General features: G+C 43.1%; 1 protein-coding gene across 3 annotated transcripts in view; it reads left to right on the top strand.

Moving 5' to 3' along the window:
• LOC135255579 (DENN domain-containing protein 2B-like) overlaps positions 1 to 17,379 on the top strand; it is a 57,392-nt gene that overhangs the window by 1,687 nt on the left and 38,326 nt on the right. Inside the window, exon 1 of one of the 3 annotated variants that reach the window (XM_064336934.1) lies at positions 2,735 to 2,923. The exons of 1 other annotated variant lie outside the window; for it this stretch is intronic. In XM_064336934.1, the coding sequence (XP_064193004.1) occupies positions 2,838 to 2,923 (86 nt within the window). In that variant the 5' untranslated portion in view covers positions 2,735 to 2,837. Of the gene's footprint in view, positions 1 to 2,734; positions 2,924 to 6,055; positions 6,274 to 17,379 lie in introns of those variants that run through there. One more of the 3 variants, XM_064336936.1, reaches the window with a different exon arrangement.

Below are 17,379 nucleotides of genomic sequence, written 5' to 3'. Positions count from 1 at the left end.
GGGGAATAAACCCTAAAACTCTAAATTTCCATTCCAAACTGAGATTGAGGGAGAGAAAAGATTTATTTTGCCCCCATAGGAGGTGGAAGGCTTACATTGGGCGTAGCAGCTCTTCAGATAGTAGGCATTTTCTGAGTGTTGTAGGCCCTGCAGAGAGGCTTGTTCTAATCCTGTTCTGTGGGTCACAGGCTCGAGTATTTGTTTGTGTTGCCATGACGGAATCTCAGTCCTCATCCATCCCCCATCCTACCCCCACATGATGATGCATCTGGCGTAAAATAGCAGATTAGGACAAAAACATTCAAAAAGTTCTGTTAGGTCAAACAGTCCTGGCAATATATTTCTGTGTACATATATGTGGCTTGTCTGTGGCTACAATTTTCACTGAAAAAAAAAGAGCAATTTTGTCACTGTGATGCGAGACTGGTGAACTCTTTTTACATGAGTCGCACCAGATGTTGTAACAGATGCTGGGCGTGGCAAGTTGCCAGGTGCGTCTTCTGGAGGAAGCTCTGTCCTGCATCTTATGACACTTTGGAACCAGTTCCTCAGTCACAGGCATATAGTAAGTGCTTTATACATATTGTATAACTCATCATACTGGAAATCTTGACTTGACTACTCGTCCAGGCTATAGCACTCAGTTGTTCTTTTTTTCTAGTTTTCATCCTCAGGGGTGGTTTTTTATATTTAAAAAACTGTTTTTCTTTTCTTCTCTTTCCCAGTTTGGAAAGCTCAGTCCTATTCATAACCCTGTCCCACCACTACAGCAGTCCCTGTCTATTTTATCCCAAGCTCCGCTGTGAAGAGACAGTAAACTCCCTGCCCACCAAAATCCCCTCCCCCCTCTCCTCAACAATGTATGGCTGCTGGCCACTGTCGGCACTAATGCAGTCAAGGTCACTATGCGAAGAAACAATGTTGTTGCAGCAAAGGCAATGCAACTACCCCCACATACTTTTTTCTTTCCATAGCTCCCTTGACCCAGCCTCACTTCAGGATTCTGTAGCACTGGTAATGGGGAAGACTTAAGGGATGCTCCACTGGGAATTGCGGTGTTTTGTCACTTTTGTAAGGTCCCTAAAAATAACAGATGGGGGGCCTCTCACTGGTGCAAGTTAATCTAGTAAGAGATCTAGTTGCAATGGCGATATTATTGCTGTTTTTCCCTTGCCTGAATTGCTTTAGCAGGTGTCCTGTGCTGAGAGGGGGCTGCTCGCGGGGATGGATGGCCCTGAAACACATTTACAGAAACAAAAGCGTGACAGACAAACTTCTCCAGTCGTTCTTTGAAAAAAAAAAAAAATCCTCTACAGAAAGACGAGAACTATCTGTGAATAGCTGTCCACTTCCTTTCCAAACTGTGTGGAATGGAATTTTTAATGACTCTGGAGCATTGGTGTGACACGATTGTTTTCAGGTTTTTGGGCAGCACAGATTTTCTCATGTATTGGACACAAGAAAAGGCATTCACTTAAATAGGAACTAAAGAAACACTTCAGGCAAAGCCAGCCAGGAAAAGCATGAATTCCAGAAGTATCAAGTTTAGGCTTTGGTTATAGATCAACAATAGCATGGGCTGTGTTTTCTTTCCATTGCGCACAGCTGTTGGGGGAAATCGTGGAGCTGTCAAATCACAGTGAGAAATATAATCCTTCAGAAATCTTTACCAAAAAAAAAAAGCCTGAGAGCGAAGCACAGGCACGTCTTCATGCGGGCCCCCCAGTAATGACATGGCTTTGACTTCATCTGTGATGAGAAGAACCATGTGCTTTGGGATGTTCGTGTTCGTCACTTTCCTGCTGCACCATACCCAGACTGGCAGGATCCTCCTGGGCACTGGATGAAACGCTGAGGCAAATGGTGCCAATATAACATGGACACGAAGCCCGTTAGCTAAACCACTGTCCCTGCAGCTTCAGCGCTCTCCACCTCCAACTCCATCCGGTTGCTGGTGATACTCTGTTGGGTCAAGGCCCTGGATTGAATCCGGACCGTGCCAGTGCTGACTGTGGCCATGGGGTGACACGCAGTTGGTGATTACGTTGCCCAGTTGTTGGGAGGGTTCAGTCAGTTGGGGGTCCATGTTTCACCGCTTTCTAGTGACCCCCACTGGCCACCTGTAGACCGCATGCCAAAGCCGCATAAGACAGGTCTTCCTCCGACTCTTAGCTGTAGTCTGGGGTGTGACAAGAAGTACTGGTGAAGCCACATGTTTCAGAGGAGAACCACAGATGTCTACACTCCTACACTCAGTTCTGCTGTGGGGTTCATGCATGAACGCAGCTGTGAGAAGTGGATATGTGCAGCCCTGCGCTGGACACCAAAAAATTATTTTTCAAAAACTTTTTTAAATTTCCAGATTTACTTACAGTGAATACAAACATGCTGTGGCTGTGCTCTGAATGGAATGTGCCGAAAGTAACTGTAGCAGAAACAGGACATGCCCTGTGTTTGAATATGTTGGTGAGGTGTGGGTCGGAAACGTGGTTAGAGGGGCGGTGATGGTAGAGCTCTTATGCTCTGGGGAATCTGTTTGCTGTCGCTCATTTGAACAGAAACTCCTGCCTTGCTTCCTTATAGGTCCGTTGTCTGGCTTCCCCCTGGAAAGAAAGCAAGGACAGCCAATCTGGTTTCATTGTGCCAAATTCTGTTACTAATGGGATCAGTCAGTCACTAAAAAAAGAGTCTTTTCTTTCAAGTACCTATTTCAAACGCCTGTTTTTCTCCTTTATATGTGATTAAGTGCAGCTGTCTGATTAATCCAACTCATCTCAGGTTGTATAATGACATACGCAACATTATAGGAACATGTTTTCCTTTGATAACACAAGAGGATGCTTGGAATTGTATGTTTTGTTATGACTCGGTCAAATCCGTTCAACCACATCGAGAGGGGGAAAAAAGAGTGTTCAGCTTTGAGGTAAGCTGCGCTCAGAATGCAGAAAAGCCACATGTTTTTGTTTCATGATTTTCCTAACAGGCATCCTCCCCCTGGAGTGCTATTTAGTCTGGGCTGCGTTGTTTTCCTCTACAGCGGAGCAAGATTTCTGATAGCCAGGAGGAGTGTAGTCCAAGGAAGGTGCTCAGCATGTTCCCCATTTTTATTAGCGCTTGTATTTTATCTGTCTTACTTCATCTTTTTTTTCTCACCAATTGGGACTCGGCAGTTGTGTCTCTTGGATCACCCCTGCCTCACCCAAACCTGTGGCCAGGGGAGTCAGTGCAGACGCAGCAGAGGTACGGGCTGTGCTAACGATGCCTGACAGTGGAAGTGGTAGGGCTCAGGTACATTATTTGGAGGAACCATTGAGGTGATAGCCTGAACAAGACAATCCAACCACCCTATCCTACGCATTGGGAACTCACTCATATGACGCTATTATACTATTGTATTATATTGTGATACTCCTATATGGCAGTGTCTCGGATTTTATAATGCCTTAAAGTTTTGCATTATATGGCCTAAACAACTATTTGTACAATGGATTCTGGTGAAATTGTTTAGACATTATGTGCATATGTGATATGCCAATGCTGAATTGTAAAAATAAATGGTAAATTAGAGGTATGTGGCTTAATTTATGTCTATGATGTGGCTCTCATGCTTACTGTAATGATGTGGTTGGTATTTTCATGTGCAGTTCAGTCTATACTCACTCAAGGGTGTTCCCAGGAGCAATTGCACAGGTTCTGCAAAAAGTCTTCTTTTTTTTACTTTTTGCATCCATACTGCTTGACATTATCTTTTGAAATGGCTTTTGAATCAGACCTGGCACAGAAAACAATATGTTTATCAGACCATCTGTTTTCTCTAAGAGTAAATGCATGTAGTCAGCAGTTGGTATTCCTTAAATGCTCAGAACGTTTTCTAGTATCACATTATCTGTGGACAGATAAACACACAGCTCCCTCTGTCTCTTTCATTCAGTTTTTTTCTCTCACTCTTTTTTCTTTCTCTGTCTCTCTCTAAGTATGAGTTTCCTTTGTACTGCTTTCCTTGAGTGCATTCATTACAGATGACTTGGCCATGGCAGAAGGATCTCCAGCTCGTTTTAATGAGGCTTTATAAAAAAAGAAGCTCTTTGTGTCTCTGACTCTGCCTGAAGCTGTTGAGTCGGAATAAGAAGTGCTCCAGTGGCCAGATAATTAATTGAGACAGTTTACCATTCTTTAATTGCCTTGTGTGCTGAAAACTCTCTCTGTATCTTTATCTCTATTTGGAGGGGGTGATGACAAAAAGTCAAGGGCACTGGGGCCCTGTTATTTAGCAAATACAAATCAACAAATGTTGGTTGGACGCATACATTGGCTTGGCTAATTTCAATAACACTTCCCCTGGGGTTCATCATTTTACAATATGGAGCAATATGATCCAACTGTATGGTCAATTCAGCTATGGTGCATACAGTAGGTTTCTTTCCTTTCTCATGTACGGTTTCTCTGTCTCTGTCCTACTAATTATGCTGCCATCGTTAAGTCCTGGCAGGGGTTATATGTTGCCCACTGCACTCATTGTTTCTTTCTTTTCTACCCACATCTCCTCCTCCTAACTCTCTTTTCTTTGTTTCCCAATCTCCCCAATGGGGCAACTGGCCCCCTTCCCCGAGTCACCCCGAAGTATACCGTCTGCCCCCTGTGTGTCCACCTCTCCAGCCTGCCAACCCACCCCTGGACCGCCACTTTTGGATGCTTCGTGCAGCCTGTCCAAAACGGGCTTGTTTTGTATTTGCAAGCCCACACTCTGAGCCGGCCAGAGGAGGATGCCCCCCCCCCCCCCCCCCACAACTGAGTCAGGTTCCTTCTAAGGTTTCTTCCTACATGTCTTCCAGGGAGCGTTTCCTTTCCACTCCGGGGCGGCTTAGGCCAGGGTAAACACATGTAAAGCATGTTGTGACAAACCCTTTGTAAAATGCACTATACAAATAAAGTTTGATTGATTGCTTGATTGCTTGATTGATTGGTCAGTTTTGCACCAGTTTTGCAAGGGCTGCCGGCCACAGCCAGCAGTGGAGCAGCAAGGATTCCTGTGGCTTGACGAGCCGCCCAGCAGGATTAGCAGCGCAGCGGACCGTGTTTTCTGCGTTTACTTGTCATCCGGCGGCTCTTGTGTCTCCCAGGAGACTGTACATCAGATGCCTGAATTACCGCTCTGACAGTATCTCATCTATCCCACGGATAAAGCGCGCACAGATGGGTCCCCTAGTCCATGGGCTATTGAGAGCGGAAGAACACAGAAAATTATGTTGCAGACCGACTGATGCATCTCACTATGACAGACTGCAGTTGGCTGCATGAATATCAGACATTGCTAAGCCCATGTGCCCTCTGTTAGGTTAGATTGAATAACGATAGAATTAGAGTAGATATGATTAGCATCACAAGGCCCCTAAATTCTTTGGGTCATTTTATTGGTGAGGAATTTTGAGTGCTAAATCCTACTGACAGTCCTATTTCAATGTAGGTTGACTACCTTGTTGAGGAATTGACCTTGTTAAAACACACATTCAGTATTTACAATTTTTTATAATTAAAAGCAAGTTTACCTGCTTTCAGAATATCTTTAGGTAATTAGTTAAGAGTTGTCTATCAATGTTGGACTGGACTAGAATGTGCAACCGGGTCTTTGCATTGCATCTATTCCATAACGGATTTTACACTTGTTGCGGGCTTGTTGTTGGCAGTGTATTATGAAATTGGTGACTGGGCGGTCGAATGCATTTATAATGGAAACATTTCCATGAACACTCGGACAAATAAAGACACTCGCAGTAGTATGTCCGAGAGGCGGAATTGGATTCCAATTAATATGAAGCTGAACTCAGAACTCTATGTTCAGATATGTGCAGGATGGAGAAATCGACAAAAAACTGACCAGAATGCGCATTGCGCAAGTGTTAATTGTTGTCGTTTTGCACAATGCAATTCATTTATTTTGGAAGACTGGTTTTAAAAAGCATATGTAAAATCTACGAATTATGGCGTGCTTTGGTGGTGGTTCCGGTGGCTGGATCCGTGAGTGAGAGGGTGCAAAAAGACGAGTGGGGGCAAAGTACAAAATCCCTATAGAAACCAGACCAGTATGTAACTGCATTCTCTTGTGAGGGAGGGATTAAAGTTTGCTGGGAAGGTCACGTCTGGGAGTTGAGGGAAGAGCAGCAGGTATCACGGGCAAACGCGGGGGTTTTCTACACTGCGGCTCATAGGATTGATGTTTATCTGGGAAATACGAAAATGAGAATGGCGTGGAGAGAGAAGCCGTGCTGCTTTAAGGTAATTCTGTTATGTTAGCATGTCACTGCATCCCTGTTTGTTGCAGACAGGGAAGGGAAAGTTACAACTTTGTCTTTCGGAATTGCTTAAATCCATTTCCCCAAACAAATGTGGAACATTTCTACGGGATGATGTCATACAGAAACAAATGTGTTCTGTTGGCAGATCAGAAAACTTAAACATTTACAGAGAATTGTGACCATATTTGGTCATTTACTGTAAACGTTGTCTTGCATTTTCACCCATTTCTCATGTTCTCAATCTTCTCCACCGTACCGTGGTTTTGTGTTTATAAGTGCCTTGAGATTTACAAAAAAATAATTCTTTCACATAATTTGCTTTGTTTTCTGCTCTGTGACGCTCAAGGGCAATCCTTCGGCGCTTTGCAATCAAAATTTTCGAAGGGAATCCTGTGTAGACGGATGCAGAGATTAATGTGCACACGAATAAATCCGCGTGTGCGAGGGATATTAACGCTGATTGAAACCGGTGTTTTTTTTGTGTCACAGTTGCAGTTTGGACGCAGCTCTGACTAATGTAAATACCCCTACATTAAGCGTGTAGCCTACTGTTGCCGAACAGAATGTCCCTTGTTGTTTGTCTGATATTAAGACTATGTGCTATGAGTGTTTGTACCATTCCCCATTGTGGTCTTAACCCACCCCACCCCGTCGCGTTCACTGCCGTGTACTATAATGTCGACAATCATTTTTCCTTTAAATTTTTTAAAACAATTACATTCACTTTAATCAGTGATGTTGGTGCGCTCTAATCCTTGACAATAGTCTTTCTGTGTCCTTTGTCCTCTCCTTCAAGTTACATTGGATCATGGGCCCAAAACCCAGGTCATCCCCCAGTTTCTAAGTCCAAATTTGAATAATAGGAGTAGGGTGGTTTTATTGTCTCTATCTGTTTATGGGGTCTCCCATCACTACTCCAGACTCATCACGGTACGTGTATTATCCAACCTTCAACTAAATATTTTGATGTGCTTTTATTCACCTTTCAGAAGTGTTGTGGGTGCTTACTTTTTTGTATTGCAGTGTGAATTCTGGGAATTTCATCATCCCCTGCAGTCTGTGCCCTGTTTCAAACACAAGTCATTGCTTGATCTCAGTTCATGTTGCTGCATAATGTTGGCTGCTCATCAGATCTTTTTTTGCTGATATAGCTGAAAGTTTGATGAGTTGGGCGAGTGTAAATGGTGTAATTTCAGTCATTCTGGTGCAGGGTTAGGCTGCTGTTTCAAGGTGAGATGTTAATTCAGCAGGGTGAGCTGCGAAAGGTGTGCGGGTTACGCTTCACAGAAAGATTCAGGTGTGTTGAGCACAAGTGTGCTAAAAGTTATTTATGTGTTATTATTAGCCTCAAAATCTGAGAATATATTGTTGACTGGAGATGGGAACGATTTCTGTACATGCCACACCCCCCACTGAGAACAGACCAGTAGAAAGCAAAGGATTAGCCACATGCTGTATGTGGACTGAAATTTATTGAGGGATGAGAAGCCGAACAGAGAGCTTGAAAGGGAAATATTATTTGTGGAAATGAACACCACCTCAATTAGTTACCGCTCACCCTTTTTTTATTCGGAACCTTCAGTTGCTATGAAACTAAAATGCATAATTTTGGTACACTTGGAAAATTGGTATTTCTTGCCCGGATTTCTCCAGCCAAAGCTCACTCAGTCGTCTTCTCCCTGGGTTCCCAGCAGCTACCCTGAAAGTTAGTACATCTATCATTTGACATGGGTGTGTGTGCCAGTTCCCCGTTGGTGTGGCCCATGAGTAGCCTGACTGTACCCCCCCCCCCCCCTGTCCCCGTCCCCATCCCCTCCCCCTCCCCGTCCCCTCCCCCACCAAAGACAGCCCTGTTGCAAAGGACCTGTTTGCAAAATGGCTGTTTTGTGTCTTAGCATTCACAGGGCAGTGGCGGAAGCAGTGATGGTCAGTGAAAGTCTTCACTGTGCACTATCCCATAGTGGGCTCAGAAGTGTCTGGAATATTTCAGGCTGGAATGGGAAATTTCACCCCTTCAGTGAGAGTGAATTGGCTGTTTATATTTACAGGACCTGTCTCACCAGGGGGTTTTAGTCATGCCAGGACTCCTTGATTACAACTGCATTAGATCCTCCTACAGATGCATCAAGTGCCCACAGGATATCAGTTGTGGCCAGTGAGAGATATAGTATGTCCCTGCTAAAAATCTCTCTTGTAGTATTGCGTGGGTTTTAAGCAATAAAGTTGTCTCAGGTTTGCCAAAAAGTGTATAGGATGAGTGCAGATGGCAGTTGATTTCATACAGTTTTTTCACCCAAAGTTTTCACAAATTTGGGCAAAAAAAGCGGGATAATTCTTTTAAAAAAAGAATGCTCTGGGAGCGTTTCCATTTCTCAACCTCCTATCTTATCTCCTCTCATCATCCCCCTTTCCCCAGACTTTCTGCCAATTAGTGAATCACAGGGACTCTCCTGTTCCCCTGGGAGGTGAATCACCCCAGGTTCAGTCCTCCACCACCCGTACATCCCCCACCCCCCCACCCCGGTCCCACCCCCTGAGCGCAGCGGGACCGAGGTCACTCAAACATTTCCTGCCCCGCCCTTATCTGCGAGGGGCCAGATGGGTGTTTGATGTGCTGATGGGAGGATGGCGCTCCCATGTCCATATTAAGCTCTGGCTGCGAAGCCTGCCAGCCTGCACCGTAGCCTCCTCACAGCGTAAGTGCGAAAAGCCTGAATATGAAATATCAGGCCAGCAGGAGTGTGCCACTTTTTTCTGAAGCACCGGCCCTTCTGAGAAAGCGTTGCGCGGTGTAACCTGCAGGTGCCCTGCTGTTAGCGCTAGCATGCGGTTGGCCAGGGGCTCTGTTAGGCGTCCTGTTGGGGGGCTGCCCTGGCTTACATTCCAGACGCCTTACAACACGCTCAACGTGTTCGTGTCACTCTCTCTGCAGTCCCAGCAGCGCTAGAGTTCTGTGTGTCCTTCACTGGCTCGTGATTTCATTACCTCGCTGAATTACCTGCATTTCTTGAAACAGGCAGCAGGCTTCATTTGGAGAATTCAGGAGAATAATCATTTCTTAACTCGTATGTGTTTCTTTTGACCACAGTTATGCACTTTGCAATAACATTTGTTTGACAGTGATGTGAAATTACAGATCCTTGGTCAACCTGACCGTAGCATCAGTCACATGAAATCCCTGGAACAGCTGGTGCAGGTGCTGCCTGTGGGAGGTGCAAATACACACAATATTTCAGATATGCTTGAGAGTAAAGAGTGTGTGTTGATACTTTGTCAAGGTGACACACATTACTGACTCCCTACTTTGTTTTGGGGGTGGCAGGAGGTGGGAGGGCTGGCCTTGACAGACACATGCAGTCTCCTCAGGTCACAGAGTAACTTTGTGCTGTCTGCATGAGAGAGAGGTATGGAGAGACAGAGAGAGAGAGAGAAGAGACTGAGAATAGCTGAAGGAATTGAGTCCATCTGGAGCATGACATGAGTATGGGGAATTGTGGTTATGCGTGCTGGAATTGTGCAGCTGGTGTGAACAGTGTGAGGCAGTGCGTCTGTCAGTTCCAGTGGGCCGAAATGGGACGCTGTTGGCTACTCATCATGGGACCCTATTGGACACAGCGAACAATTCCCAGCTACACACCAAGAGACCTCCCATTGCCTTAACACCTGCACAGTCACTGCCTCACCAGCACTGCTGTTTCTGGTAAATCCATACGAGTTACAATGAGTCTTGTAATCTCCATATTCACATGCCCAATATTTGTATCAAAATAGGGGAAGTTTATACAACATAAACTGAGGGAACAAGAGTGTAATACAGAATGTTCAGAGTGACTTTTTGTATAATTTTGTACTTTTGCATAGTTAAAGGCCCTTTTGTTACATACACCCTACTGTAGGGTATGAGACAGCAGGCCTTGTCCCTGATTGGTGGGCTTCAATGCCGGAACTGAGCTCCACAGGAAGTGGGACAGTTATGTTGGAATGAGTACATTTCCATTAAAATGAACTTCATTATCAGATCAAATAAATTGCTTTTTTTCTTCTCCTACATAATAAAACAGTGATGTTCTCTCAGCACTTGAAGCAAGTCAGTCTGAGAATGCAAGCCCTCTCCATCTTAATTGACTTCAAAGAGCAGACTTGATTTTGTTCGTCAAGCCGTTGATGAGAGGCTAATTAGGAACAGGAGCTTCACTCAGGAGGAAGAGTATTTAAAAATATGCATAGTAAATGTCTGTTTTCAACAAGCATGTTTCACATTCCGTAGCCCAACGGCAGTGCGCTTAGTACATACATGCGCCATACTGTATATATGAACTGTGCACACAGTCCCCTTGTAAAGCCTTTTATGGAGACCATATGATGTTGTGTTAGGAGCGGTGTGTCTTGAGAAGGCCCTCATTCCCCACGCCTGCAGTATTTATGCAGTAATCCGACTCCTGCGCTTGCGGGCTTGCGTCTGACATGTTTGATTTTGAACAATAATCCAAAACCTACATGCCGTACTGCCACGGGAGAAAATTACTTTTTTGTTCTTTGTTTTTTTTTTTGTTTTGTTTTTTTTAAACGTGCAGGGAATCTCCCATAAATAGACTCTCCCATTCAGTCCTGTCTCCCCGATGGTTTGCAGAGTCTGGAAAGCGTTGAGAATTTGCAGAGGTTTCATTCTCTCTTCTACTTTTGGCCATAATCAAGTTCCGTGGTGGTTTTAGAAAACCGTCGGTGGTGCTGATCAGCAGAAAATGTGGGATGACCTGGCAAGTAGGAGGTCCCGCCGTCTTGCTTGAAATGAGAGGTGCGGCCATCGTTTCCAGATGCTTGGTTTTTTTTTTTTTTTAAATATCCCACCAAAACATTACGACAAAATCACCCAACATTAATTGAGTCTCATACAAAATATTTCCCAATTTGTGCCTTTTTCTGAAATTCCACATCTACCACTGACTCCCTTACACTGTTCATCTGAAACTTCCCCCTTGAGTTTTTTTTTTTTCAATATAATTTCAACGGTAAAGAATTTATCTTCCAGTCTGGCGACCTTGATGCAGCAGACAGGATTACAACAGGGAGTTGTTGTTTCTAGACCTCAGTGCGTCTGGCTTGTCACATTGCTGCCAAATTAGGAGCACAGCCTCTGAGAAATTATGTTTGTTTATTTATGTACTTAATTAATTAACTGTTTTGTAAGCTTCCTCGGGAGAATGCAGTTCATTAACAGTGGTATTTTCGGTTGCTGTCGCTTGCTGACTGCTGCAAACCCTCCTCTGGCATATTAAGCAGGTCCTCCGAACATTCCCCAGAGTGTTGAATGCACAGCGTGACGGACAGGGCAAACAGTGGATTGCTGACAGTAGTTTGTTGGTCAGGGACTCTGTCTGTGAGGGGTGATGAAGGCCAGGGACCCCTAGCATTAGGCTGAACTGTGTACATTCCATTCCATGTCACATACTGAAGGAGAAGTAGGGGGGGGAATGGGCTCATTCTGATAACGTATTTTTGCCCAGTGATAAAGAACTAGCTTTGTAACAGCCACCTTCTCAAGGGCTCTGAGAACAAAGCACTTTCTGGTTTCTCCGGTATACAGTATGCTACACATTCAGGGCTCTGAGAACACCTGGCTCATTAAAACATGCAGTAAGCAGAATACAAAAAAATAAAAAATAGAACACAGTATGAAATACAAGTTCACAAAAAATAAAAATAAAATCAAAAGGCTTTCACCACAATGTGATTATTCTCCTCTTCTGTACAAGGCAGGCTGAGGCATGTGGTTTCCTTAGTAGATATGGGTGTGTGAGCATGATCACCTAGATTTTGTTATTATTTTCTATGCAGAGATCACAGATGAGGTCATTGTCACTCCCATGGTTTTGCATAGACCTGTGGGTTGACTTCAACTTTGGGAAAAGCATTTTTATAAATAAAATGTTTGAATATTATTGTAATGTGAAGGATTTCCTTGTCTGCTGTAGTATTCCTCCACGTTGGGGATCCATTGGTCTTGGACTGAGGGCCTGTTTGTTGTGGTGCTTTTCTCTCAGGTTATGGCTCAGGGAGAGGGGCCCTCGCCTTAACCTGAGCCCAATTACTAAAACCCCTCAAGGCTGCCAGGGTGTGTGAATGAATGAAACTAACTTGGCTGGGTCCTTACTGCATAGTGCAGGCGTGCGATAAAACACAGTGACACAGGCCTTCTTCAGAGGAGGCCTGCACTGTTTAAAAAAAATAATGAACACATTTACCATTAGTGCTATGTTTGACGTGTTTGTCAGAAGATGACTGTGAAACATTTATTGTTCTTTTACTAAAGGGTCCATGGGAGGTACCTAATAAAGCTACTGGTCAATACGATGTCAGTGTCTTATAGCCATCATGGTGGAGACCTGTTTAATTGAAAAGTGAGTGAGCCAAACACAAAAACGTCTTTCAGCAACCTTTTAAGTATTTCCTTCATTAATTTTCATCTTTAATTCAGTCTGACAAGGCTGATTGTGTGAAGAAAGCCACATGGTATATACTGTACACATAATGTTCATCAATAAATGAGTCTTTCAAACATGATATGTTGTGCTTTCTAAAATTCCTTTAATCAAAGCTATCTCCATCCCAATTAAGTGTACTGATAGATACTTAATTTACAGCAGTACTGCAGCTTAAATATTAGCTATGGGCTTTGAAGGCCACTATCTGTACTTTGAAAAGTTTCCCTCTGGCAAACTTCTCTTTCGATCAGATTACAGATGAAAGAACTCAAGCTGGAATTAAAGCATTGTGTTTTCTGTAGCTAGTTAGTATCACTGCAAAAACACAACCTTTATCACAAGATATGAATCTCAAAGAGTCATATGTCATATCATAGAACGCTATAATCTAAAAAAAACAAAGTGCTTATGTTTTTTGAAAATGTTATTACTGAAAATTTAAGATATTTCCCTGTGTGCGTACAGGTCTGTAAGTGTTGTCTTGTAGAGGGTTTCAGAATAGAATTCTGTTGTCCTCAGGTTCTTCATCTTTCAAACCTTAGCTTCATTGAACACAGTTAAATATCTATTCTATATTTTATATTCTAGACAGGACATGGCTTAGGACATTATCTATTACATAACAAGCTCTTGTCACATCTTAAATGGATTTGGATCCCTTCTGTAGCATGTATTATCCTAAATTCTTTACATCCTATATTATGTATCTTTAGAAGTAAAATATAGTAGGAGAGTGCTCTGAAGTCAGATAAGGCTCATTCAATGCATGCCATTAATCACAGTTAAAGCTGTAGCTAGGGACTGCATTGTAATGAAAGACCATTCAGATCTTGGCCAGAACTCCCTTGAATGAGATGTTTTTATTTCAGTGGGACTCCTCTGGATAAATAAAGGTTATATAGAAAATCATAATATCCTTATTCAGCTTTGTATTATCCTCCTGTGGAAGTTACTTTTGGATTTTCTCCTAACATTATAACATGAAAACAATCCTTGCTGTGAAAAAACATGGAGACTGGCTTTACAAGCATTAGATGGGAACTCTCTAGTTCAAGCTCATGCTGGACATGATGGGTATAAAAGACAGCACGGTTTGTATCTGTGTTTGTTCAGCCAAACAAAATGATCTGTACCTGTATTTGGATTAAAAAAAAACTGGAAGTGGGTGTGGCTTAAAACAGATGCTGTATAAACAATAGAAAATGCCAGTGAACTAACGCTGACATGTCATTAATCATTAAGTATAATCAAAATGAATTGTCTAGATGATCTGAAGGACTATCCATTATGTGTAACTGCATTTGAGAATTGGTTTGTATGAGCAGCGCTAATGTAAATTCTGGCCACAGTCAGACACTGCAGGTGCTGTGGGACCAGGCAGCTCTGTCAAAGTTTTACTAACTTCCACTCTTTCTGAGTTCATTGCTAATAGTCTGGAAAAAAACAAAACAATATTGGGCTGTTGGCTAGCTACCCAAGCAAGTAAGCTAGATGCTACTTCTAGGCTCCCTTACACATGTTCTTTCCCACAAATTATATTTGTGCTGGATGTGGATGGTTCGAGGCAAAGTACGGATAACTGAAAGTGGTTAGCAAAACACTGCTGACTTTGAAGATTCTAATCCCTGCTGATTTTTTGGTAGCAGTCAAATTGTAAATGGTACAGTGTCTTCTAATCTCAGATATATGAATCCCTCGAGAATGTGTGTGTGAGAGAGAGAGAGAGAGAGAGAGAGAGAGAGAGAGAGAGAGAGAGAGAATGGGTAGGTGAGCATACCACTCGCTATCTGAAATCAGCCCTGTGGTCCCGTATGTATGAAAACTATTCTCTTCAGAGAAGCTCAGTGTAGTTTCCTAACTGTAAAAGCCATATTATTACAGCTTCTGTTTGAGGCACGTGTTCCAGAGAGGCAACTCTTAATGCAGCAAACGGGCTTTTACGCCGTGCAGGCAGAAAGCATGTTCTCCACGAGCCTGAGTGATTATGTTTAAATGCTCTTCTGGTTTTCACCTGCTGGGGTGTAATGAAGGTCTAGAAATTAATGACGCAATGATCTCTCGCATTCTTGTGCATAAGGAGATGGTTTTCCAAGTAACATGCGATCCTCATCTCCTTTACGAATATATTTTCATTAGAAAATATATTTTCTCTTTTTTGTGTTTGAAGCCATGTGAGATTTCTTAGAATTGCTGATTATTTCTTCTTCATTCTTCTTTTTCTTAATTCTTCTGTTAGAATTATGCATATACTATATAATCGTATGACGATTGTTTTAAAAAAATCCTGATGGATCTTTTGTTTAAAAATTTGTCTAGGAGTCTACAGCACATTCACATCTGAATGAAGAATTTGAACCGAGCTGTGAAAGCACATTGTTAAGGTTTGATCATTTGTGAAAATCCACACAGTCTTGTCAGCCCTAACCAGACTGTTAAATTATGGAATGCACTATTTCTGGGTTTGCAAATCCACATTTTTATGTGGCTTGGGTATCCCTGTGCCTGTGTGTGTGCCTGTGTGTGCCTGTGTGTGTCTGCCTGCGTGTGTGCTTATGTGTGTGCCTGTGTGTGTGTGCCTGCGTGTGTACCTGCGTGTGTGCCTGTGTGTGTGTGCCTGCATGTGTGCCTGTGTGTGTGTGCCTGCTGTGTGCTTATGTGTGTGCCTGCGTGTGTGCCTGCGTGTGTGCCTGTGTGTGTGCCTACGTGTATGCTTGTGTGTGTGTGCCTGTGTGTGTGTGCCTGCGTGTGTGTGCCTGCGTGTGTGCTTGTGTGTGTGTGCTTATAGACCTGCATGTCTGTAAACCATGCGTGTGTGCCTGTGTGTGTGTGCCTGCGTGTGTGCTTGTGTGTGTGTGCTTATAGACCTGCATGTCTGTAAACCATGCGTGTGTGCCTGTGTGTGTGTGCCTGCGTGTGTGCTTGTGTGTGTGTGTGCTTATAGACCTGCATGTCTGTAAACCATGCTGCCAAAACCCATATAATGTCCTGACAGCGTCCCCTCTGGAACTGCAGTTTATATCCCCAACATCTGTTTTGCTTTCCTTATTTCCCTTTTCTGAGTGATTACAGTTAATTGTTTAAATTCCATAAACTATTAAAACTGCTTTTAAACAATCATTTGGGAATGAGTTGTTGTTTTTCTGGACACTCTTTGCTGTCTCCTGCATAAACTCACATGAGTAGGTAAGGGCCAGCGTCAGCAAAAAGCAGCATTTGGAACCAATAATAAATTAGCATCATTTCCTTCTCCCCTACAGCAGTGATTATTGATGGGGCACAGAGTTGTTTCACTTGAACTCACACAGGTATGCACGACATCTACTGTCCAGGTGGGTTCTGTTGCCGTGTAAAATCAGCATGACTGAACTTGGTGTGTGGCAACAGCCAGAAAAAGAACGCAGTTTCCAGATCTCTTCTGTCACCAGTCTGCCTGCCAAGCTCTCCGTGCACACTCATGTTGCATCAGGATTCTGCTCGCCACTTCTAGCCCATTGAGATTTAAGGCATTCTTGGCTTGTGACCGTCAGGGTCCCTGGGCCAGACTAAAATCATTGTGGGGGCTAAACTCTGTTTGGGAAAGCCAATGGGATAAATCCTTCAGTATGAAAAACAGACTTCTTTTGGGATGAATCAACATAATTCTGTATTCCACAGTGATGTCATAACCATCGCTTTCACACTTGATTAAAAGGAAATTTTTAGTGAATGCGCAAACACACACACACACACATACAGACAAGCTATCTCACGCAAACACTCTTTTTCTCTGTTAAATTAGACAAAGTTGAAAAAGCAGCAGTGACTGTGGTGTCATAACATCAGGAAACTAATTTTCTGAACTGATAAACAACACTAATCTGGACTGAATGCAGATGCTGGGATTATCTGTCCTTTGCTTGTTGTTGTTGTTTTGAAACATACTTTTGCCTTCCAAGTTTTGTGACAGATTTAGATTTTCTCGTTAGTTTTTTAAAATTTTTTGCAAGCGTGGAGAGGAGCTGGGTATTTTTGCAGCTGTGCAATCTTTCAGCGACTCGGTAAAAATATTCACCATACTGGAAAAAACCCAGGATCCCGTGAATAATTCATCTGGTCGGAGCACCAGCATCTGTGGTCATTTTCCATCTCAACCTACATTTGATTTCTGGACATGAGAACAGTTGATGGGTTCATGTAAGAAAAAAAAATATATTTTGCTATACAGTATTACTATTTCTTTCGTACTTGCTATTCATCAAAGTATTGATTGACTGGCGGCAAACCATATACGTACTCATCTCCCCTGAACATCCGCTCAAGTTCAGTAGAGATGGGTATGTGAGAATGAAAAGTACTTCCTCCCGTGATTACAGAGGCCAGACCCCTTTCTCTTTTATGTGAAATGACAGTGATGCTGGGAAAAGTTTGAAAGAGTTTGATCTCCAGCTGTGAACAATTTGACTCTCCTCCGTGCTTTAAAAAAAAAAAAATTGGAGAAAAGTAGAGGACGGGCAAGGAAAGAGGCTGGCAGAGCAGTGCGTTCCTGACATTGGACTTAAATGAAGATCTATGTCGTCGTGGTCCTCAGAAACAGGAAATGGCTGACAGGAGGAATGCAATCTCCT

This window comes from Anguilla rostrata, chromosome 5 (genome assembly GCF_018555375.3).
Source record: "Anguilla rostrata isolate EN2019 chromosome 5, ASM1855537v3, whole genome shotgun sequence".
Lineage (NCBI taxonomy): Eukaryota > Metazoa > Chordata > Actinopteri > Anguilliformes > Anguillidae > Anguilla > Anguilla rostrata.
This window is presented reverse-complemented; position numbering and strand designations above follow the sequence as displayed.